The 24822-nt window shown below is 44.3% G+C and overlaps 1 protein-coding gene across 1 annotated transcript; it reads right to left on the reverse strand.

Moving 5' to 3' along the window:
- Positions 1-538: 538 nt before the first annotated feature.
- Positions 539-24822, reverse strand: ppm1f (protein phosphatase, Mg2+/Mn2+ dependent, 1F). The gene is made up of 8 exons (XM_080766781.1): positions 24731-24822; positions 22491-22686; positions 16863-16990; positions 15628-15848; positions 12285-12473; positions 7950-8093; positions 6791-6884; positions 539-4879 (listed from the first exon to the last, which is right to left on the reverse strand). Exons 2-8 carry the CDS (start codon positions 22673-22675, stop codon positions 4485-4487), a joined length of 1356 nt encoding a protein of 451 aa, XP_080622907.1. The 5' UTR covers positions 22676-22686; positions 24731-24822; the 3' UTR covers positions 539-4484.

The following is a 24822-nucleotide window of genomic DNA, read 5'->3' on the forward strand; positions in this document are numbered from 1 at the left end:
AGTGTTCCAATGGATCCAATCTATTCATAATTTAGTCACAAGCTCCTTTTAATACTTTTCACTGGTTAAATATACATAAAGCCCGTAGACAGCATTTAAAACGTAATTTAAATTAGATACAAGCTCTCAACGCATCACGATTAAGGATGTCCCGTCACGTTTTTTAGCTCCCGATCCGATTTTGAGCATCTGCCGATACCGATTTTTCCCCGATCCGATATATATATTTTATATGACACGTTTATGCCATATCACAATAGTACAATATCCCAAATCACAGACAATATCCAGTCTAATATCATGATATGGATATAATATTGATATTAGGGATGTCCCGATCACGTTTCTTGGCTCCCGATCAGATTCCGATCATTTGAAAATGACGGGATCTGCCCCAATTTCCGATCACCCGATCCGATCGGGACAACCCTAATCACGATGTGACACATGAGCTTGTATATTGACTATTTGTGACTTTTTCTTGATGCCGTCATATGGACATACAAGGTTCCCAACACAACGATTGATATTCAAACCGTATTAAATGGGTTTTTTCCTCATCTCCAGCCCCAGAGAGAGGAACCAGAGCCCAGGGGTTAGTCCATTCAGATTCAGTACAAATCAACCAAAGTCATTGCTCATTTCAGGCAAAAACGTTGAAAAGCTTTTTCACTTAATCAGGATATGACACAGGGTATTATTATTATCCAGTAATACATTATGTAATAATACACCAACATAAGTTAGATATGACCTACAGTAACATATGTCATTATAAACTAACATAAGTTAGAGGCATTTCATTGAAAAGAAAAAGGCACTCCAGTCAAGACCTAAACAACAAGAGAATTACAGGACCGTTTAAATGGCCACACAGAAGAGTAATGGCCGAAATATACCACTAAAAAAAAAAACATTTGTATTAGAGACCTTTTAGAAAAACCTTTTTGCATTTGGCACATGAGAATTCAACAAACATTCATTCTAAGGGTCGATTCATACTCCTATTTTAGAGCCGAATAAAAGTCGGTTCGGCTCTGTAGAGCCTACAATTTGACGTCATTTGAGGTTCGGGGGGGCAGGTACCGTCCTAAAGTCGGCTCTTCGGTGCTACTGAAATTTTCTGACGAGCCGAAATCATTTCGGCACTACAGCGCCGAAACAGGAGTATGAATCGGCCCTTATACACATCGGTTCTGATTGCATAAGGGCTGTGTCCACAGAAAACCCCTTTCTTTTATTTTAGGTTGGGATCGTTGTTTTGTCATGTCCAGAGCACTACACATGAACCGACTGCACGTTGGGCATGTTTTTCTAACTCATAGCTTCATAGCGCCGCTGTCGGGCAGAAACCTCTATATCTCCATGTTTGAACTCTTTGTATATTTTCTTAATAAATTAAGGCTCTACTTGATCGTACTACAGCGTAACACGAAAGCATCAAAAGTGGCAGATCTTCAAGCTCGATACGTGGCGTGAAACGGCACATTTTGAGCTTGTAAATCAGCTACTTAAAACACCAAGAAAAGTAATAGTTTTGGAACATATGAGGTTTCCACCCGACAGAGACGGTAGGAAAGTGACCTTGATGAGCGGTGCTCATCTACCAAAAGATTAACTATTTCTACACTGAAGCACCCACCACAGCTCTCTAACATAAAAACAAAAACATTATCTTCACCATTGAAATTCATGAGAGAAAAGGCACTGGCAGCTCAAAAGAAAAAAGCGTTATGTGGACAAAGCCTCAAAAAAATACAATATGAAGGACCAGCCACTAAAAAATACAATGTTGAGGACCATTCACACCAAGCGCGATGACGAAGACGATAGTCACAATTACTATAAATATGTAGTTTTGACAATTGTTACAACTATAACGATAACCGTAGTCGAGGACGATGTCGTTTGGATCATTTCAGCTCCATTTTATGAACGACAGAAGCATTTTGACAGCCATTCAAAATCCATCCGACATCTGGGATGCAAATCTGTCACCCACCCTCGCCCTCAGAAAGGTTTGTCGTGGCCCGGACGGCTGTCCTATCCGGGCACCTAGGCTGCTAATCCAGCATGGCAGTGTGACGCGGGTTTGAGTCCCGACTGTAATCCCGACGTTTGCTGCGTATCACTCCCTATGTCTCTCTCTCACCTCATCCTGCCGGTCTACTGTACAATTATATCAAATAAAAGTCAGAAATATCCATGCATCCTGTTGCATGTGTCTTTCAGCACTCAGCAGCTGGACTCAACCGAGCGTTGGGTGCTGCACTGTTCACTGAACATATTGAACAGTGTGGATGCTCACATAATTATCGTTATATTTACAGTATATAGTTATCGTGCTCAGTGTGAATGGTGCTTTATCTGGATCTTCACCAATGATATGTTGTTTAATACTGGAGTCATATAGGGCACATGTACACTTGCACACAAATACTGATACACAGACACAAGGACAACACATCAGCTATGTTTCTTTCCATGTAAGTACAGTTATGTTACGGGAATTCTGACCTATTCCATAAGAACAATATTTAATTGGAATGGATTTTGAACCATTTCCTAATTAGCAAAAGCAAGCCGTTTCTCTCGCTTTAGGAGAAGGAGTGATGTAAATCCATTCGTGTCCAATAATGAGTGGTGTTCATACTGGCCAAAGCAGTGGCACTTTCAGACTTTTTGATTTGATAGCGGCTGGTTTGCTACGCTGTTCAAGCCCATACTGTACTTTGAATTTAGATTTCGACACAGCAGCGGTTCTCAAACCGCTTCAAGTCAATTAACGATCCTCAAAAAAAATTACCCGGAGCCCCATTTGAAAATATTTTTGTGCCCAGGGAATGTCATACAAGATATGTGCTTTGAAAATAGTTTAGAATTTTCAAGATAAAAAAAAAAAAGAAAAAAATAGCAGATCGCTGCTGTAAGCGAGACAGTAAGCAAAACAATTCTATGAAGCACCGACATTGTTGCTGCAAATTGTTTGTCCTCCCCTTCATCCCATAATACTTTGACGCTACACAATAAAAAATAAAATCATTTAACACCTTGGCTTAGCGTTCTAAAAGTACAAATTATTGCATCTTCAAAACCTTTAGCCTTTTTTGTTAGCACTGTTTTAGGAATATTCCACAACCTTTCATTTATTAACAGTGCCATGTTGAGTGATAAGGGAACCTTAACCCCTCTTCCGTTTCGCCATTGCAGTCGGGTAAGTAAGTTAAACCAAATTAGCCGAATAAATTCAAGGACCCTCAATGAAAGAAAAGTAATTTTTCGGGGCGAACTATCCCTTAAGGAGTGCAGATCAACTAAGTACGTAGGGGTTAACCCATTTTGACCTGAGATCAGATTCTATAAATGTCTGCTATTTTTCAATAGCTAAAGCATAACATAATGCTAACACCAAAAGTGGTTCCCGCCCCAAAATGGGTTAACGGGTGAATCTCGACCGCTCAACTTGGAATGCAATGTGCACCAGTAGGTGGGAAGGTTTAAATAAAGGCTGTGGATTTCATTGACATATAAAATGGTATACAAAAAACAACAACAACAACAACACTAATTAGATGAACGAACGTTATGGTTAACACCTGTGTGTTATAGCACCAGGCGGCAAACACAAAGGCTGAGAGATGCTCAGTAGTTTGGCACACATTTTCTGATACGTTTAATTCTGGGTTCCTTGGCTGAGCAGTGACCCGTTATGAACAAAAGGTTTTTAGAGAGACAACCAGGATGCCGTTGCAGACGGGAGGAAATCTCCTAAATTGATTTATTTTTCAGTGCTATTGAACACCCTTTAAGTCTGTGTGTTTAAAAATATTGAACCAATGGAAAGTAGTAAAAAACGATTTGGACCAAACCTCTTAACTCCATTGGACCCTCACACTGTCTGCTAAAGCAACTGACTCCACCACCTCTCATGCAAGTAATTGACAATATATAAAGTCACACCACCAACTTTGATGAGGCAGTATTGCTTTGTTTTCAAAACATAAAGGTTTTCTTAATTTCCTGAAAATTGTATAGTTTTCATTTCTTGACAAATGAACATTTTGGAGTTAGGGGGTTTCTTCCCGATAGCAGAGACATGCAAAATGCTAAAGTGCAGAACACACTGTCTGTCCGCCACAGAGAGAACACTCTTGAGAACTCACACAATGCGCAACATGTGTTGGTGCTGAGTAGGATATTCCAGGCAATGAATTTAATAGCCAATGGCTATTAGCTATGGCTCACCACGCAAGTTCTTATGATGACGGTTATTGAGTTATTGTGTGCCACAACTCAGTCCATCATCGTCATCCATTGTGCCACGACAACACCGGTTCGAGGCATGGCAAGAGTTGCCATGCCCATGGGCACCCAGATGGGGGGGCAGCCGTGTTGACGCACGCTGTTCGCAGCCAGTGTGTTTTGCACTTACATTAACTCGTTTCTGGGTTTTTGTAACTACCAACTTTTGCCACTTATGTAACTTACTGCCCAGCAGAAGCACCCTGGGAGTTGGAGTTCTCTGTAGCCTCCGTGGCCGCTGCAGAGGAGTCTTCGACTAGGAGCTGCTCGGGCGGGCGCAGGAACACCACTAGAACCGTAATGTTATCGTTGGAACCGGCCGCCTTGGCGTGCGCCACCAGCTTCTGAGCGACGCTCTCTCCCAACGCGCTCTCCTCCGCCACGTCGCCCCCCTCCTCCTCCTCCGGGTCTCCTCGGGGCTCCCGGAGCGCCCCCAGGACTATCCCCGGGACCTCTTCGAGTGTCACCGTGTCGAAGAAACCGTCGCAGGCGAGCAGCAGGTAATCCTCGTCACCGACTAGCTGGACGGTGGAGCAGTCTGCGTCTCCCGACACATACGGCTTCTGGTCAAAGTCACCTGCATCGCACACAAAGGGTGGAATGATTAGCAGCTAATGGTATATATATATACATATATATACATTTTTCTTTTCCCTTAAAAAAAAAAGAAACTTCCTTAGGACAGGTTATAAATTGCTATACAATTGGTACTGTATACTTTTTTTTTAAATTATTATTTCATGAAAAACGGATGGATGTGATTTTACATCCGGATACCCCGTCTAGGACAGACTTCAGACACGTCTCCTCAGGAGACTTGGCTCAGATCTGAACCCATTTGATGTTGGCGTTAACCCATCGCGGCCGCATTTATTGTTTAAGAAGTATCTTATTCTCTCTAGGTGCACTGCTCATCTCATTTAGCCAATGTTTAACTGTTTTACCAAAAAACACTATGTAACCAGTTAAAGTCTCTAGATTTAGTAAGCTGGACCCGAGTTAGGGCCGATTCATACTCCTGTTTCGGCGCTGTAGTGCCGAAATGATTTCGGCTCGTCAGAAAATTTCAGTAGCACCGAAGAGCCGACTTTAGGACGGTACCCGCCCCCCCACGAACCTCAAATGACGTCAAATTGTAGGCTCTACAGCGCCGAACCGACTTTTATTCGGCTCTAAAATAGGAGTATGAATCGACCCTTAGGCTGGCCCAGCCACCGTGATTTCTGGTATAGAGGGGCGGGTGGCGCCAGGAGCAATGCGCTGAATCATATTGGTTCACCCATCTGAGCTCCCTCCCCTGCCCCCCTCCTCCCCTCCCTGGTAGAAAACAGCTTGCAACACTGACGCAGTGTTGTTTTCGTCGACTAAAACCAAGACGAAAAATGTTCGTCGACTACCTTTTTCCACTGACGAAAACTAAATGGAAACTAAATGAAAACTAAGCTATGATGACTAAAACGTGTCAGGAAGGGACTAGTGGACAAGAGATGCAGTATAAGTCCCATTTTACAATTAGCTGCATGCTGAAAATAGCTCACAACGCTGCGACGCGTTGTGACCTTGTAGATCTGCTATTTTCAGCATGTGTAAAATCAGCCATTACGACGCCATCAAGACCTGCCGAAATACATTTTAGTCGACTAAATCACCTGTAGATTTACCCGTAGGCGGTATAGTCGACTACAACTAGACTAACACTAAAACATTCCAGGTGACTAAAATGTGACTAAAACTAAGGGGAAAACCCTTCAAGAGACTATGACTAAAACTAAAATCTAAATTTGCTGCCAAAAACAACACTGCACTGACGTCACCAAATTTCAGTCCCACTCCTAGACCAGGAGATGTGTCTCGCTTACCCAGGCTTTCATTTTTTGAGCCGAATGTGAACGCAAATAAAAACCTGGGTACAGAGGCTAGACCTGAGTTGGCTCTGTACTCTGACCACTTTTAAATAAAAACCTGGGTACAGACGCTAGACCTGAATTGGCTCTGTACTCTGACCACTCCCCCCCCGCCCCCCTCAAACTATACCAGTTCTCGCCGGGTTGTGACGCATTGTGAGCTTGTAGCTATTTCTTGCAAATGTTGCCCCTGGTATATGGATGCGGAGGTTAAAAGTGGTTAGGAATTAGTGTAACAAAAGACTATCACTTGTCTAGGGCTGTATTTTGCGTGTCTTAAGTACCAGGTCTTATTCCCTAACTTGAGTAAACTAAAGACCTGGAGGCGTGGTCAATGCTCTTTGGCCACTCAGAATAGCCAAATGGCATTGACCACGCCTCCAGGTCTTTAGTTTACTCAAGTTAGGGAATAAGACCTGGTACATAAGACACGCAAAATACAGCCCTTACTAAGCCCCATTTAAAAATACAGTGAAAATAGACGATCTACCACAAGGCTCGTAGATCGGCAAATTGTCCACTATCTTTGAAAACGTTTTTATTTTGGAGAAAAAAAAATGAACTAAAGTTTGGTAAACACCGACCTATTGCTCTGGACACGGCGTAGGTCCCGTTCACGCGCCAGCAGCCCATGAAGGCGATGCAGCCTCCCAGGTCCTCAATCCTCTGCTTCTCATCCTGGAGGGCAAGGCAAGGCGTGTTTTAAGCTTTTGAAAAATAGCAGATCTACAAGCTCATAGCGCTCATAGCGCATAGCGCAACGAGCTTGTAGGTCTGCTATTTTTGAAAAACCGTGGAGCAAATCTTTGAATATATATTCTTTCACAGCGAACATTTTAACTCAAACCTTGGCTTCTGCTGGTCCCTGGAAAAACATATTTTCAGATGGGGGGGGGGGGGGGGGGGGGGGTCGGCGGCCAATTACATATCATTTTTGAGGTCCTTGACATGAAATATTGAGCACCACTGATACAGAAACATGAGGTATTTCAAAAAAACTGTCAGGATTTAGAAAACATTTTTCTTTTTTTTGTTGACGTCAGGCCTGAATGGGTTAACCGTGCGCATTCATTATCATAATTATTATGGGTGACTCTTTGCCTTTTCCTTTGACTCCCTCTTCTGGACTAAGAATTGAGAGCAAACTGCAGCATTGTCGTCATGTGAAGGAATGCACTGCAGGCACAATTAGCGCTGTCACGATTACAAATCTAAGTTGACGATTATTTGTGACACAAATAATTGTGATTAACGACGTAATTGTGTTTTCTTTTTAGCATTGAACATTAGAACGTTACAAGTTGTATTTCTGTTGACCTTTTAAGGCTTCGGAATCACAAAGTGCACAGGGCAGATAGTGGGAATAGTTGATCTACGTTAAGCTTAAAACAAGCTTTTTAAATGTTTTATGTATGGACATTATTCAACAGGGAAACGATTGATGATTATGAAAGAATAATTGCGATTATCTGAAATAATTGTGATTAGGCGATTATGTACAATAGAGGGTATGCGCATGCTTATCGAGGGGCAAATCGAGTGGCAAAGCAACATGCAAAGTGAGTTTAACATTGTTTAATGCAATCAGATTGGACACATGTGTGTCTGGCACACGGAGGTGAAGCACCGCATATAACGCCAATGTTGTTTTTATGAAACATTAACAACCAGTCATCTTATGTGCGAGATGACTTTGTGTGTGTGTGTGTGTGTGTGTGTGTGTGTGTGTGTGTGCGTGCCCACCTCTCTCTCTGGTTTGTGAGGGTCCATCAGGATGACGGGTTGCCCCCGTCGGACCAACATGGCCTGAGAGTCTCCCAGCCACGCCACGCTCAGACTGGCTCCCTGCAGCAGCACTGCCACCCCTGTGCTCCCACTGCGCAGGCGCTGGCCACACAAAACACAAAACACACACTCATTAGAACACTTTTAGTGCCGGAAGTGCTTCAAAATAGGAGCTCTCTGGGGTTGTCTGAGCGCTTTTACTCTGAAAGCCATGAACCGGAAACCATTTCCTAAAAAAAGTTGACTTTACAAAGTTGACCTCACATTGCGATCATTTTAATTTATACGATATATGATCCAAAAAGCGTTCATATTTTGCGGGAGAAGACGGATGAGGAGAAGAAATTAAGCGCCAGCATATCGATCCGTTCATCACCACGGAGAGCTGCCCTGGATCAGGAGATACGAGTCATTCTTTCCGCCGCGCTAACATGTGAGTCAACGGCAAGCTAATAATTGCCCAGAGCGTTAGCATACGGCAAGCGAAAGGCGAACGGACAAAAAAACAGAATAGGAAAAATTCTGAATATTCTTATCTCGCCCCGTATCATTGAGGATGCGCTAGGGACGTCCACCGACGTCCAAGGTACCTCTCGGTTCGAATCCTTAAGCCGGCCTGAGGCGTCCAATGTAAAAGTTGCGTTAAACACTTGTCGTGTCGGCCTCTTTTATCTTCATAATGGAGTCCCAACAACCCACTGTTTTGGAAAAGACGCTCTAAAATATAGAGGGCATGCGCGGGACGTCGCCTTACCCGGAAGTTATGCAGCGACGCCTACTGAGTGGCAAAAAGAAAACACTACTTTCTGATATGCAAATTCGCTACTGCACCTGGCCAACGGATAGGCTTACAGTGGTGGAAAAAGTACTCAGTTGTTTTACCTAAGTAAAAGTACCAATACTGCAATTTAGAACTACTAGTATGGACTAAGTATGGAATTGAAAATGTACTTGAGTAAAAGTATCGGCATCAAAAAGTAAAAGTACTCATATTGCAGGGCCAGCAGACCACCATGTCCCGTCACCATTACCATTTTTTTTAAACCGATATTGATAACGTCCTGCTTCTCAAGACCGATACCATAAACTGATATATGAACTGGCGGGTGGCGCCAGGAGCAATGCGCTGAATCATATTGGTTCACCCATCTGAGCTCCCTCCCCTGCCCCCCTCCTCCCCTCCCTGGTAGAAAGCAGCTTGCAACACTGACGCAGTGTTGTTTTCGTCGACTAAAACCAAGACAAAAGTGTGTTCGTCGACTACCTTTTTCCACTGACGAAAACTAAATGGAAACTCCATGAAAACTAAGCTATGATGACTAAAACTATAGGACTAAATATACTGATAATTTCGTCAACGAATAAAAACTAGACAAGAATGTCAGGAAGGGACTAGTGGACAAGAGATGCAGTATAAGTCATTTTACAATGAACATTATATATAAACTAGAAAAAGTGCCCTTCTGGGCACAGGTCTCCACCAGGACTCCAGGAGGATAGGAGTGTGTGTGTGTGTGTTAAGTAATAGAAACATGTTTTTTTGTTTGTTTGTTTTTTGCAACAATTTTCTTCATTTTGTTAATGCAGAGCCAGATCACTCATAGCATCTCTGAGGATAGAATTCTGGATGAGCAGGCCACTCCTGAAAACTTTGGAAGGCAATCAGTGTAGAATCTGAGAAATCTCTGACTCGTCTTCATCACATGACTACATAGATCATGTGTGAGATTTGGAGGAAATCTGTGCAGAAATCGGCCTCATGGTGGCGCTATAACTGGCAGATGTGGAGGGATGCAGGGAAAATGTTTTTCCATGGCCTCTAGGGAGTGCGCATACATAAGTTGTATACAGATCGATGCAGTTATAGGTAAAAACAGGAATTGCCCTGTTATAGCGCCACCATGAGGCTGGATGAAAAATTGTGGCATGTCGTCCTCGGCCTAGTGCAAATCTGCGTGTATAATGTCACGGAAATTGCACACAATTTGTGGCATTTTGTTAGAAACGGACCAATCATGTGAGCTTTGGGAGCCAATCTTAGCCAATCAGGATGGAAGATGGGAAATCATGCAGATCCGTGTTGATCACATGACTATGGAGATAGTGTATACCGAATTGTGTGATGTATGGATAAAATGTGTACGAGTGATCTACATAAATATGTTTGGCCTAAATCGGCCTCATGGTGGCGCTATAACAGGTCGTTGAGGAATATTTGGGGCAGAGGTTCATCGTTGGCATCCAGGGAGTGTGTGTGAAAAGCTTGGCATGGATCGGGCCAACGGTGCCGGAGATTAGCTGGTAACGGACGGACGGAGGAAGGAAGGAAGGACGGACAGACGGACGGACGGACACACACACGGACGGAGTGCAAAACATACTCTCTCCCCATGCCATTGGCCTGGTGGAGACAAAAATTATAAAGATATAGGTTACATTTGTAAATAATAAAATAATAAATTAATCTGTGTAGTATTAGCACACCTGAAGGTAACAAATACTAGTGGGCAAAGATGGATTTAACATAGCTTTGACTTAACAAAATACAGTATATCATTATCATGACTATTAAAACAAAACCCAGAATAGTTCTGACTGAATGAACATATTTATTTGTTCAAGTCCTATGACACTGTTTTCCCCCCGGGGCAGAACTAAAAACCTATGGGTGTTTTGTCAAGAAAATAAAACGGACAATACAAATATAGTATAGCCTACCCTAATAATACCAGGGACTTTCTGAGAAGGGCACTTCTCATTGAGGTTTTTACACACTAAAACACGAGTGTTCATTTAACACTGACTCAGAGTTAAATTAACTACTGACTGAGGTTACTGAGAGTGCACGGGAGAGGTGCGCGAACGCATCTGCAATGTATTGTGGTGACCAGCTGTTGTAAATCACAGGTGAAGAGACTCTCCGAATCTCAAATCTCTGCTTCGAAATTGTTTTTTTTACGAAATAATGACTGTCCCAGTCAGACAGAAGCAGAAAGCTAATGCATGAAGCTTTAGCTAACAGGCAACATGCCTGGATCATGCCTTCAGAGGAAAGTCAACAGCAAACGCATCGGTTATGACCGTCACATCACCACATTGATGCAGAATCATGCGTGTGTGTGTGTGTGTGTGTGTGTGTGTGTGTGTGTGACAACTGACAAGTGATCATCAGGCAAACTGCAAACATGTGTCCTCTCTGCAGTGGATGAATAGAGGTTTTATGTTGCAGGCTATAGTTTGGTGTGTTTAAGCCACCTATAGCCGCGCAAGCTTGACTCTCATTGACTGTCGCCGGCGGTCGGAGATATGTTAAATAATGAACTGACCGAGGTGGTGGTTTGACAGAGAGATGGAGCAGCATAGGAAACGGGTCGCCGATCTACTCACACACGCGAATGTAGGGTAGGGAGAGAATAGTTATATATCCATAATATAGCGAGAGAGAGAGAGAGAGAGAGAGAGAGAGAGAGAGAGTCACACTCAGGCGGTGAGATGAATGCGCCGGTGAAACGTTGTTAGTCCATTATCTATTTTATCCCCTTTATTCTGACCGTGTTTATGGTGAGAAGTCTACTTGTTGCATTTCAAACGACAGTAGGCTTACTCAAGTAGGCTTAATGAATCCCATTTTGGCGAACTGAAAGAGCTCCAGCGCTGTGCACTAAACACTCAAACACCAACTTTATACGCTTGATGCAGATCTAATATGTAGGGCTTGGTAGGCCATCACAATCACAACGCCGCATTCCCTATTAACCAGATATAGAGCACCGAAGTCCTGACGTAACTGGCTCATCCCGACGATTCCCCTGGTTCGCGGAAGTAATTTCTCTATGGAGAATAACATGGGGTGATCTTAATATCGTCTACTATAAGCGTTGTGGTCCAAAAATAAACAAGCTGTCTCGGCGTTATTGTTAGGGAGGTGTCTCTGTATCGTTTGCAACAGTCAGTCACTCATATATGATACAGTCTGCTTCTAGCGAAAATCTAACTAATTCAGCAGCAGTAACATTAGCGTTTTCTCTCAGTCAGTTGATTCTTCATATCCATATGAGGTGAAGCGGCCGGGGTGACATGTTTATTTTTCAAACACAGTTGTTATATGAGGCGATCTAAAAATCGCCTCAATGGGGATTTCAATGCAACTAAACAAATACATGAAACCTGGGGACTGACGCCCTCTACTGAAAGTGACGTCAGACTTCGGTGCTCTATGCAGTACAGATTACAGACTAGAGTTTATATGCACAAGACGGTTATGGTTATAGGGTTATATGGATACGGTTATACCTCTCGCCGTGCCTTGCCTCTGAACATGTGATCGGTGCGGTGGAAGGCGGACCTGAAGGCGGCGTCCGGGTCCTTGTGCAGGGCCTTCTGCTGGCTCAGGGCCACGTGGAGGTGGGCGGCGGCATACGTGGCAGCGTCCAGGCCCCCGTGTCCGTCGAACACGCCGTAATATGCCCGCTCCACGCCGTCCTGCAACAGAGAGAGAGAGAGAGAGAGAGAGAGAGAGAGAGAATCTTTTCAATGGACTCTATATGCACACACGCCATTTTGGAAACAACTTGGGCCCATTCCCTACTTCCTATACACTAGGCACTACCTCTGGTACTAATTAAGGCTCTGTTCCATTCTGGTCAAACAGAGTCAGGCTGCTGCTACAGCCATTGTAGCCTGGAACTCACCTATGCTTCTTATGGCATAGGCAGCTCCCGGCAGGATTCGCCGGGAGAATATATGCGCAGCTGCGCGACATGAGACTAATTACTTAGAGTGACAGAGAGAGAGAGGAGCGTGTGTGTGTACATGTGTGCGTGTGTATGTCAATTTTACAAAGGTGCAGACAATCAGAAATCAGCAGAGAGTGAGCAATGTTTGCGCTACTCTATGCCGAATTGAAGTGGACTCAGACCCAGACTTTTTTTTCTCCCTGGAAATAAAAACGTCTGGGTTTCCGAGGCTACAGCTATTGTGCATGTTGGCTTGCTGGAAACACTCTGCTACACCAGTGGGCCTCGAAGTGTCCTTGAGTGGGTTCCGAATGGAACTCTGAGGCCCTCATTTATCAACCGTGCGTACGCCAAAATATGGGTGCACGCCGAAATTGCCGACATTTTTGACATTTACCATTTCCGCCAAAGCTTGAAATTGAACGTGACAACGTTCAAAATCCACGTCTGCTCCTCAACTGGCGTACGCATTTTTTTCTGTCTTACACAAGCGGAGCAGCATTGTCTGAACTGCTGACACGCTGTCACAGGCATCTAAACATATGTTTTCTCTCCTAAAATGTTAATATAAAACGGTATGTGTATGTAAAAAAAAAGGGAGAGATTTCCAACTTTACAAGTAATTAAAATCGCGCAATTAAAAACAATATAACATGTTTACAATGTATTAGTTTGTGCTTAATCAAACAGTGATTTACTGGCCTTGTTATGCAAGCAACTTTTTGGAGCACATGCAGTGATGCGGCTTATGATTGTGTTAGCTTATTTTATTAAAAAAAGGCATAAATGGACTGCACGCCTTTATTTCCAAGTGACAATGACAAGCATACAGCTTGCCTATTTGTAGTAAGTACTAGCAGGCTATAGGCGTAAGGGACTTAATCATTCACCATTTAAATAAGTGCTTAGACAGGTTTTGACAGTTTTGACAGTTCAGATGAAAGCGAGATCATTTTCGGGGCTCGGGAGGACGGGACCGCACGGCGTGCGTCGCCAACACATACCAGCACACATGCAAGCGGCAAGCCTTCATCCATATGTTTATGATTCGTTCATCAATGATCAAATCAGAAATCACTACATAAACGTTGATTATGACTGCCTTGACGACATGATAGCCTCTCTCATGCTGCATGTATGTCCATGCGGCATACATGCGGATTTGGGCTGTCTGTGCTGGAATATTTCCATGACGTTGGAAAGTAGCCTATAGTGCAATGCAGCTGCGGAGAGTCCCAACTCCCAACATGCATGGGTAGCCATACTGTAATCTACAGCAGGCCAACAGCACTTGTCTTTCTGGAGTTACGGTATATGCAATCTCCTCCTCGTTTAATAAACCTGACGTGTCACGTATCTAAATAGACTGTCGAACGTGCATGCAGTTGGTCACGGACGGACCACAGTGATAGAAAGAGACAGACAGACAGGACAGGAGGAGCACCTGCAAAACAGCAGCGTGTCACCGTTCGTGTGTGTGCCTATTTGTTATTTAATTATGGTTCAGGTTCAGGTTTTCGTTCACTAATATATCTTGTTGTATATTAAATTAAAAATACTTTAATAATTTAATATACAACTAACAACACACAGTGAAAGTTGCTTGCAAATTGCGATATGTGCGTGCGTGGCGTGCGGGGGGTGAGGACCGTGAGGCGGGCAGCAATAAGGGAAGCGAAGCGAGAGGAGAAACAGACAGGGTAGGCCTACAACTTTATTTAATTCATGCAGGTGTTCGTTTTTTATTTATTTAACAACACACCAGTTAGTTGGGCAGCTTGCAAGTTGCGTGTGCATGCTGTGCGTCTGTGCGTGTGTATGAGAGAGGGGGGTGAGGCGCAGCAAGGCACGGGAGAAACCTATTTTTTCATGTTACCATGGTTTCAGGAAACGTATTGCCGTTTTCAGGTCGCAAAAACGAGGGCGAGGCTTGATTTCATAGGGCGTGCCAGATAGATTTCAGCCGTCACATTTATTAACGTCAGAACGAAATTAAGGAAGGATCAGCTGTTTGCGATCACTTTATAAATGCCGTGGCGACGTGGGTGTACTACGAAACCTGCACTCGAATCTGTGGCAGATTTTACACTCGGTTGATAAATGAGGGCCTGAGAGTGTACAAACTCCATTTGTACACTCTCAGAGTTATATATCAGAGACCTATAAAGGGTCCACTTGGTTAGAAACTCTCCATCATTTAGCCGGGGACCACCTGGAACCCCCCTCAAGGACCACTGGTGGAGAACCGCAAACTTAGACGGATCTAGAATAAGCACAACGTAGATTTGTACCTAAAATATCGGTTCTGGTGGGGCCCGCTGGCCTATAGTGGTCAGCGGGTTTATATCCATTATGTGGAATGCACTTCCCATTGCAGTCAGAACTGCAGCATCACTCCCAATCTTCCGCCGTAGTCTGAAAACCCACCTTTTCAGACTCCATCATGGCCCGTAGCACTTACCCCACCCCCTTAGATAGCATTTCTGTAGACTTAGATAGCATTTGATACAGACTTATAGCATGTTATGTAGACAGCACTAGAATTGCATTGTATATAGTCATAGCACGCCATAGTACATATGTATAGCATAGTAGTATATATGTATAGTTTATATGTATAGTTTCATTATATAGATATTCCACTGTTACTTTCTTAGCTTATACGCATGTTTCATGATAAATGCTTTTATGTGATGTATTCCCATGCTTTTGTTCTTGCTTAATGTAAGTCGCTCTGGATTAAGAGCGTCTGCTAAATGCCTAAATTGTAAATTGTAATTGTATATCGGTTCTGGCAACATCCAGCACCGGTTGCCAAAATAGCGGTTTAGCACCGGTATGGGATAAAACCCAATGGATGGAGACAACTAGTCTTCATTAGACCACTGTAGTAAACGGACCTGCAGGCCAAAGAGCTGGTTGAACTCGGGCAGAGACACGTGCTTGTCCTCCATCTTCCTGCGCGTGTTTCTGATGGCGTGCACGGAGCACAGGAGGTAGCGCCCCCTGGAGGAGGAGGATGAGGCAGCCGGCGGGAGGGCGGGCAGGCCGCGGTGCCAGGCCGCCGCCACCTCTCTCAGCCGGTTCAGGAAGAGTCGCTGAGCCGCCTCCGATTGGACCACTGTGGTGACACAGACAGACAGACAGATAAAACACTGCCTCCGATTGGACCACTGTGGTGACACAGACAGACAGACAGACAGATAAAACACTGCCTCCGATTGGACCACTGTGGTGACACAGACAGACAGACAGATAAAACACTGCCTCCGATTGGACCACTGTGGTGGGACAGACAGACAGATAAAACACTGCCTCTGATTGGACCACTGTTGTGGGACAGACAGACAGACAGATAAAACACTGCCTCCGATTGGACCACTGTGGTGGGACAGACAGATAAAACACTGCCTCCGATTGGACCACTGTGGTGGGACAGACAGACAGATAAAACACTGCCTCCGATTGGACCACTGTGGTGACACAGACAGACAGACAGATAAAACACTGCCTCCGATTGGACCACTGTGGTGACACAGACAGACAGACAGATAAAACACTGCCTCCGATTGGACCACTGTGGTGGGACAGACAGACAGATAAAACACTGCCTCCGATTGGACCACTGTGGTGACACAGACAGACAGACAGATAAAACACTGCCTCCGATTGGACCACTGTGGTGGGACAGACAGACAGACAGACAGACAGATAAAACACTGCCTCCGATTGGACCACTGTGGTGGGACAGACAGACAGACAGATAAAACAAACAGCCAGTGTGGACTAGGGGTGAAACAGTGTACTGTATGCTGTTTTAAATGGCAGTGTTTCTCTAAGCGGGTCTCCAGCTAAAATGGGTTAATATAGCACCAAATTCCCAGCTGCCCACAGCACGGCACAGCAGGAAAATTAATGACCTTTTATTCACACTTGTTTGTATGACAATTCATTCGTCAACTAAAATGTAACGACAGGGACACCCGGGACAGCCCAGGCGGCAATAGAGCGTCGCAGTATATGTCTCTGGGGAAAAATGCATTGGGAACTATTCCCTGGGCCTGGCGTCGTCATGACTGCGACGCTCTACACGGGGTCAGGGTTAGTTCAGTGTAACGATGATGGGGACACTCACACACTCCTTGGTCCTCGTCCCGCTCCGCCTCAGGCTGTTGGGGACAGTGTAAAGGTGAAAGGTCACTCTTCAGCAGCTGTGCCAGCGCATCGTGGCACAGCATGGCACCAAGCGCCGCTGGGGCACTCCTGACCACCGGGGGGAGACAAAACAACACAAACTCACTGTGAATATCCACGTTTTCCCCCGCCAAGGTACCGGGCGGGGCTCCTTGTGTGCGTGCTTTGCTTCCTTCAGGCCGCGTTGCCATGTCGGCTTATTATAAGCAACCTTTGACTTGTTTTTTTCTGTAAAGTCCCTTGCAGATAAATTATTGGTAGTTGCTGGTTGCTGGGTTTTTTTGGGCTTGATTCTAAAGTGTACAGTATTTGCTTATTTGGGCTTGCTTCCACATTTCTTCACATCAAGGAACCCCAGATTAATATGTAATTGTCCACGGACATCCATCTGAACATATTTTGTGCCTTTTTTATTAAAATGTTTAAAGAATATTCAAAATATTTCGATTTATTCTCAATGTGTTTTTAAATAACACATGTACAACCTCACAATGTGTTGCTGTAGATCAGCTATTTTCATTTGTGGTTGTTTTCATAGACCTGGTCACTTGTTTCTCTTTCAAAACTGGCAACACAGCAAGAGAAAGAGGAACTTATGCACACACAAACGCAATGCATTATGGGCTATATGAAAAAGGTGAATAGAGATCATGGAAATGACACGGCAGCAATGCATCTAATGATTGATGATGACTCCGAGGAAGACGCAAGTAGCATCGCAGTCGATTTGTTGTATTCGGCAGCTTAATACAAGAGGCATCAATTGTTCCGACCTGCTTCTCTACATCTAATTATTATTTTGATGACTAGACCTGTGCCCACCGGGCACCGGACTACTTGGGATTGGGAACAATGAAAATCCGGAATGCATGTCCCACCCTAGTATGCAAAGTGTTATATCCGTTGTCATAGCACCCATTTTAACCGACCGTCAGTCTGTGTCCCCTTTTTTTAAATAATTTTGATCCCACGATTTTGTAACCCATTTTTCACCCATGTGAACCTGGGGAGAGCAACGGACTTGAACTCATGCTTCCTTCATGCATGAGTGTCCAAGTTGCTCCGTAGCGTGTGGTAGGAACACGTTATTCCAACCAGTTCCTTTCCCCTCCATCAGGCGCCCCGGCTGGCCAGGGGGAGGCAGTATAGAGACCAGGATTACTGCATGTTTTTTGTGAGGGTACCTAACCTAGGGGACACGGGGAGAACATGCAAACTCCACACAAGCCCTTTCGCCAACCCCGCCTCGGGTATGGGCACTGATGACAGTCTGTGTCCCTTTTGTGCCCACATATAATCTGACTGTGAAAAGTGGACTAAGTAATCAAATGGCAAGTGTCGGGAATTTGGCTGGGGTTGCCATATGGCAATCAATTGGCTCAGGTAGAGCCTGAAAATGGGTCAGGTGTGAGGACTCATTATGTCCACTGGCAGCACCTGCCCAGAGCCTTTTCTGGCGGTTCTGGACAACCGTGTATCCAATGCCGGGCACGGTTCTCCAGTTACTTGGATTACAGACGTACGTGCACGCGCACGTACATACGTACAGAGAGTCGGTGCATTTATTGTAAGATTATCAGCAGGCGCTCCGTTTCTCCGAACTTGAATAAACACTGTTCAGGGGTCTGGCATGAGAAAAGCCATACCCCCCAAAACTAAATTGCACACACAAATTGCGCTACAATAGTGTTTAACACTTCAAATTGCCATAATTCGCACAACATATATAATATACGATTCGCAACTATGGATTATTTCCTTAGCAATTATGCCATCGATAACCTTTTTGATTAATCAAATAATGTGCTTGGTCAATAAACGAATACATCTTGAGTAACACCAGTAGAATTACTGCATCGATGCAGACTCCGGCATACTTGCATGGAGACTGTAATATCAGTAAGTATATTCTGTTCCTCAATAACACCCACAGGGTGCGGTTATTACACCGATAATACTGTTGACACTGTATTGATATCAGTGTATTCTGTCGACGTCGCAACAACACAGTGACTGTGTGTATTTGTTTAGGCTAAGGGCGGGATAATGCAGGGGCACTGTGACTGTGTGCAGTTGTTTGTGTATAGGTCGGGATACTGTGCCAGGCGTATAGCCTACTGGTACCTATCGTTTTACAATATAATGTGTATTCATATGCTCAATGCATTCCGTGCAGCTTCCGCCTCCAGTTTACCTCCCAGAGTCCCAGTCGGTGCCTGGAAACCTGGAGAGGTTATAGGCGACGTGACGTCTCTGTGTCATCCTTCATTTTTAGAATCCTTGAGCAGGAGAGCAGGGAAACACGGGAAGCACGGAGAACAATGGCTGCTATACAGGCAGGAAATGATGTCGTTCTGACGGGAAGCGCCCGAGAGGAGGAGTGCAAGTGAAGGGACACACACGGGCCCATGTTTCCTTGCTTCTGTCATGACTGAGGACCTTTCAGCTTATTTCCTTTGAGCCGAATGAGGCAAGGGATTGGTCTTGAATTCAGCAGTGTGTGTGTGTGTGTGTGTGTGTGTGTGTGTGTGTGTGTGTGTGTGTGTGCGTGTGTGTGTGTGTGTGTGCACGCGTGTGTGCGTGCGTGCAGACTGATTATTTTCTAACGCAAGGCCAAACAGCTGCATGACAAAGGAGTTACTGGTCTGTAATTCAGAGAGCATTCAAATGGAACCAAAAGGATTTTGCATTTGTATACGCTCTCAGAGATCAATAAACACTGAGGATTCTACTACAGTGTAGATCGGGGTGCCAGAGATCATTATTATGTTACAAATCAAGATGATCACAAGTTTACAGGTGCAAAGTTGGTGAAATTCGTTTTCGCACAAGCTCCCCCTGGTCACAGTTAGGGGGAGAGCAGGGAGCAAAATGGAACAGTAAATAAAACTTGTCAAAGAGTAAAAATATATATAATGCGATAATGAAGATATTCTACAAGACATATATATGTATACAATATGTATATTAGGTTAAACATACTGCAAGGTGCAAAAGTGGTAAGCCCATCGGTAGGTGCACAGTGGCAGGTATGTACTGTAAATACTGTACAAGGTCATCAAGTGACCGAAACGTTCCTCCTTTAATAAATATTCTCTTGCACCGTCCGAGCAGATCGACAGTGTGCGACAGACAGTGCGGGCGTATTTTTCTATTGTATTACTGATGTGCACGTGCCTACGCACCTGCTCCTAAAGGCTCATACATAGTCTGGATTTTCGGTGATTAGGTGACCACCGAACTCACAACATGACGCCACAGTCCTCGGTGAAGTGCAAACCACCGCCAGCGCCCTTCTCTCTGTTTTTACTCACCACTGTCCAACGGTTATTTCAGCTCCGGTGGTCACCTCACCACCGGAGCGGTGGTCACCTCACCCACCGGAGCGGCGGTCACCTCACCACCGGAGCGGCGGTCACCTCACCACCGGAAATCCAGACTATGAATGAGCCTTAAGCCTTTACTCTAGGTGTGCGAAAGCTCTTCTTTTAACCCATTTAGGCCTGACCTCGAAATTTAAAAAAGATTCTTCTAAATCCTCCAGTTTTCTGAAAAAAATAGCAGACCTATACAAGCTCGTATGAGCTTGTAGATCAAAATGGGTCAACATGTACATGAGATTAGACATTAGGGCAAAAAAACCCACATAGGGCAGAAACCTCACAGGTACATACAGTATCCACAACTGTTAATGATTCTCACGTGCGTTTCCGATTGGTTGCTGACACCTTTTCGAAATGTATTTAGTGACACCATCAGTCTGTTGTGAATCAAGCCTGAGGAAGGTCTCACGGCCCGAAACGTGGCTCAAATCTATTAAATATAAGCTCTTCAACCAGAAAGTGGCAGTGTGCGGGTCTCCCTCCTTCTCCTACCTGTACTGACTTGTCGCCTATAACACACCTGCTCTAAACAGAACCGGGTGTGCGGAAGACTTCTCTTCATACATTATCCACGGGGGGGAAATAAAATTTTTTGTAAATGTATAAAAGGGGGGTCCAATGTGGCCTTGCCTTATGCATATCAAAAATTGGTTTCAGCTTCCTTGAAATTAAAAACTTTGAAGAATCACTGATTTAAATTCCCAGGGTTGCTGTGAGCAGTTTGCCCCTGCGAGTCTATGCATGCTACTGTACGCCTATGAATTGGACTTTAGGCTACAACAACATTGCGGTTGAGTTGAGTTTTGCATGGTCTGCCCCAGGAAAAAAAACCGAACAAACAGAGTCTTGGGGCGGTAACAGGCCTGCATGGGTATCAGGATAGTATCGATTCTGATTCTGCTTATCAATTCAGGAGCTATAACGGAAGTAAATAGCATGTTCTATTACTTGTACAAACAATTGATGTAATTGATTTTTTTTTTTTAATTACAATTGATTTGTTCGATTAACTGTTGCACCTCTATCGAGTACGATGTGACCACATTGCTCAGTGAAAATAACAGCTTTTCAACTGAAAAACACAAAACTTGCATTGTTGTGTGTTGCTTCATTACACAGATGTAAATCATTCTCCGTTTCTACAGGCAGGAATGTGAGGAATGCAGATTGCAACGCACCACACACACACACACACACACACACACACACACACACACACACACTTGTGTACTGTTCAAACCTTAACCTCGTAATCCCCAACACTAGTGGCATACAATAACAAGTAAAACGATCTTATCCTCTTATGCCTAATATGTACGGAGATCCCTGATGCCATCGGTATGGTGTCATGGTACCGACATCATAGAAAGTACTATGATAAAGAAAGGGTAGTGCACTGTAGTGTGACAATGGGCAATTGAAAACATACTAGACCGGTGCCCGTTGGGCACTGGCCTACTTGGAACGATGCAAGTTGGAAATGCATGCCCCACCCAGTTATTGTGTCTGTGTCCCTTTCATGCCCATATATGGAGTTCTTTGTCAGGCATACCCAAATATGGAGTCTATGCTGATGTCAGAACAGGCCATGCTCCATAGTCGGCGGGGCAAACGGTGAAAGATTTCCATCCATAGACATCCATAGGGGAGACAATATGTGTGCGTGGGGGCATACGCACATACAAAAAACTTTAGAGCGTGCGTATCCGGGGCCCACACTATCCGCGAGCTACCCGCAGCCAGGCCTCGTTATCGTTGCTGTCGGGAGGAAACCTCCTAACTCAGTGCTATTGAACACCCTTTATGTCTGTGTGTTGTTTGGGAAATATTGAACCAATGGAAAGTACTAGAAAACACTTGACAAAACCTCTTAACTCTAATTGGACCCTCAAACTGTCTGCTAAAACAGACAGTTAACAGTAGACAGTAACTCCACCACCTCTCTCCTTCTCATGCAAGTAAATGACAAACATATAAACTCACAACACCAACGTTGACGAGACAGTATTGCTTTGTTTTGAAAACATACGGTTTTCTTAATTTCCTAACAAATGTATAACTTCAATTTCCTGAAAAATGAACAATGTGGAGTCAAGAGGTTTCTTCAGCAGAGATATAGTATACACCATTATACGTTGGCTCTTTCCAAACGCGCTGTACACCACTGAAACAACGACGAGTCTCACCTGGCGGCCGTCAGTCGCAGGCCGAGCTCCAGGCTCTCTCCGGGAAGCTCGTCCAGGCTGAGCGTGTTGCGACTCAGCGGGCAGAGCGGCAGCGGCTCGCCTGGACCCAGAGCCGCCGGGAACTCCTCCAGGAAACGGCCCAGGAAGGACTTCATCATGGCTGCTTCCTCCGTGCCGTCACCCATCCCCCCTGGGGCTGCCAGCCATATAGTCACAGTTACATTTTAAGGTCGATGATTCATTCATTGTCACGCAAAAATAACCGCGGTTAACTATTTAACCCTGGGTATATAATAATATAATAAAAGGTAAAAAAAGCTGGGTTGTAACTGTAGTGAGTTCACATGCCTGCCTGTGTTAGCCATCTCTTTACTTGCATTTTGTTAGTTATACTACAGTAACTATGCAGATATGTATGCTTGTTAAATGTGGTTAATTAATATACCACAGCTGACCATAACTGCAAATGCACAGAATGTTATTTTTAGATGGCATGTTGTTCCGACAGATGCTAGGTTTGATGTTTACCTGGTTAGTTAAGAAGGCAAGCACTTAATTGTTTTTTTGCACTCCACTCCACTATTCACACTGTACAAAACACATTACCCTGTCCTTTGTTGAACGGGATGCATTCGAACGCAATTACGCAGCCAGAAGTAACTAAACTATGTCTCATCATGATCCAACAAACTACCAACTATAAGTGCTATAAGGGGGGCTAAACTGGTTCTCCTCCTACCTAACCGACCGGACCTACCAGGTTTCTTGGAAAGGTTTGATATCATCCCCCCCCCCGAACCCTCCTAACTGGGGTCCCACAGGGATCTTGGCACCATCATCTCCGCTCACAATATATCTTATCACTGCTATGCCACTCAGGTGGAAGGGCGCATCACTGCATGCCTGCAGGCTGACATCTCACAGTGGATGTCTTCTAACCACCTCAAGCTGAACCCAGACAAGACTTCCCTAAAGCCCTGCCTCATGCAGGAGGTAACTATCTCCGTGGACAACGCCCTGGTAACGTCTGTCCCGACAGCCAGGAACCTTGGTGTTGCCCTGGACAGTCAGCTCTAGTTCAAAGCACACATTACAGCTGTCACTTGATCCTGTAGGTTTACACTTATTTATAACATACGACGAATTAGACCGTTCCTCACCCAGGACCAGTCCAGGAGTCAGCCCAGCTCCATATCCAGACATCAGTCGTGTCAAAACTTGACTATTGTAACTCCCTTGATCCTTACTGGCTCACTTCACACAGGGTGTGATTTTTATTAACTCAAATCTTTGCTTCTGAGGGGTCCCTAGCACAAAACATTTTCACATGCATATCACTTCGGGGATCCTTGAGATGAAAAGGGTTGAGCACCACTGAAATTATAGTTAGGAACACAGTTTTTTTTCAGCATTTTGTAGAATCTGGTCTCAGGTCTTGGGTTAAGTTAAAGTACAGTGTTGTAACATACAGCGCGACAGTGATTCTAAGTTAAATCACTGTTTTTATCATACAGTGATAACTGTGTTTTAACATACACTGATATAAGTTAAAGGTGATGCAACATGAAAGTATTTCTTAAAGCATGAACAACACCATGCTATATAGGTGATACATTGAGTGATATTGTATTCGCTTTAGTATTCTCTTCTTTAGTAACGGAAAGTGAATTATCAGGTCAGGATACCACTTTCATGCAATCAGGAGCGCAGAGAACTCACACAGGGTAAACAAGAGACATTGGAAGTGATGACACAAATAGAAAGACAAAACTGGAACTTCAACGACACTATCAAATTGGAAGCTGATAAATGATTAGCAGAAATTGGGCCTTACCATTTATTTTCTGTTTAATAAAGAGCTGGAGAGACAGGGTGTCGATATGATTACTCTAACAGTGGTTAAACCTTTTAAACAAAAAACATATTTAAAACAGAAATATATTACTTTTAACGTTTTAAGTTTAAAGCATATGGACCTCCCTCCACTACAGTATAGCGGATGGAGAGGTTCCATTATGGGGCTAGGACGGAGTTTGTCAATAAAAGCGGTGTTTTAAGATGCAGTGATAGAAGTTAGAGCAGTGTCTGTCAGTGTGTCTTGTACTCTTGTTTACGAGCAAATCGGTGAATGCGTCCATTGCCTTGCAACACGTACAGAACATAAACATGACATCCTCCTCGTGTTTAATTATTGGTCTAAAGGGGACCCGAAAGAGCAGGAATGTGGATCATATTCTTACCTTATTAATGTGCTGTGTTATGGTAATGTTTTCAGAGCAGACAGACAGACACTCCCTTCACGTTGCACGCTTTTTCTCCCGTGCCTGGAGCG

Source organism: Protomyctophum bolini, assembly GCF_963924005.1.
Source record: "Protomyctophum bolini genome assembly, chromosome: 6".
NCBI classification, from domain to species: Eukaryota; Metazoa; Chordata; class Actinopteri; order Myctophiformes; family Myctophidae; genus Protomyctophum; species Protomyctophum bolini.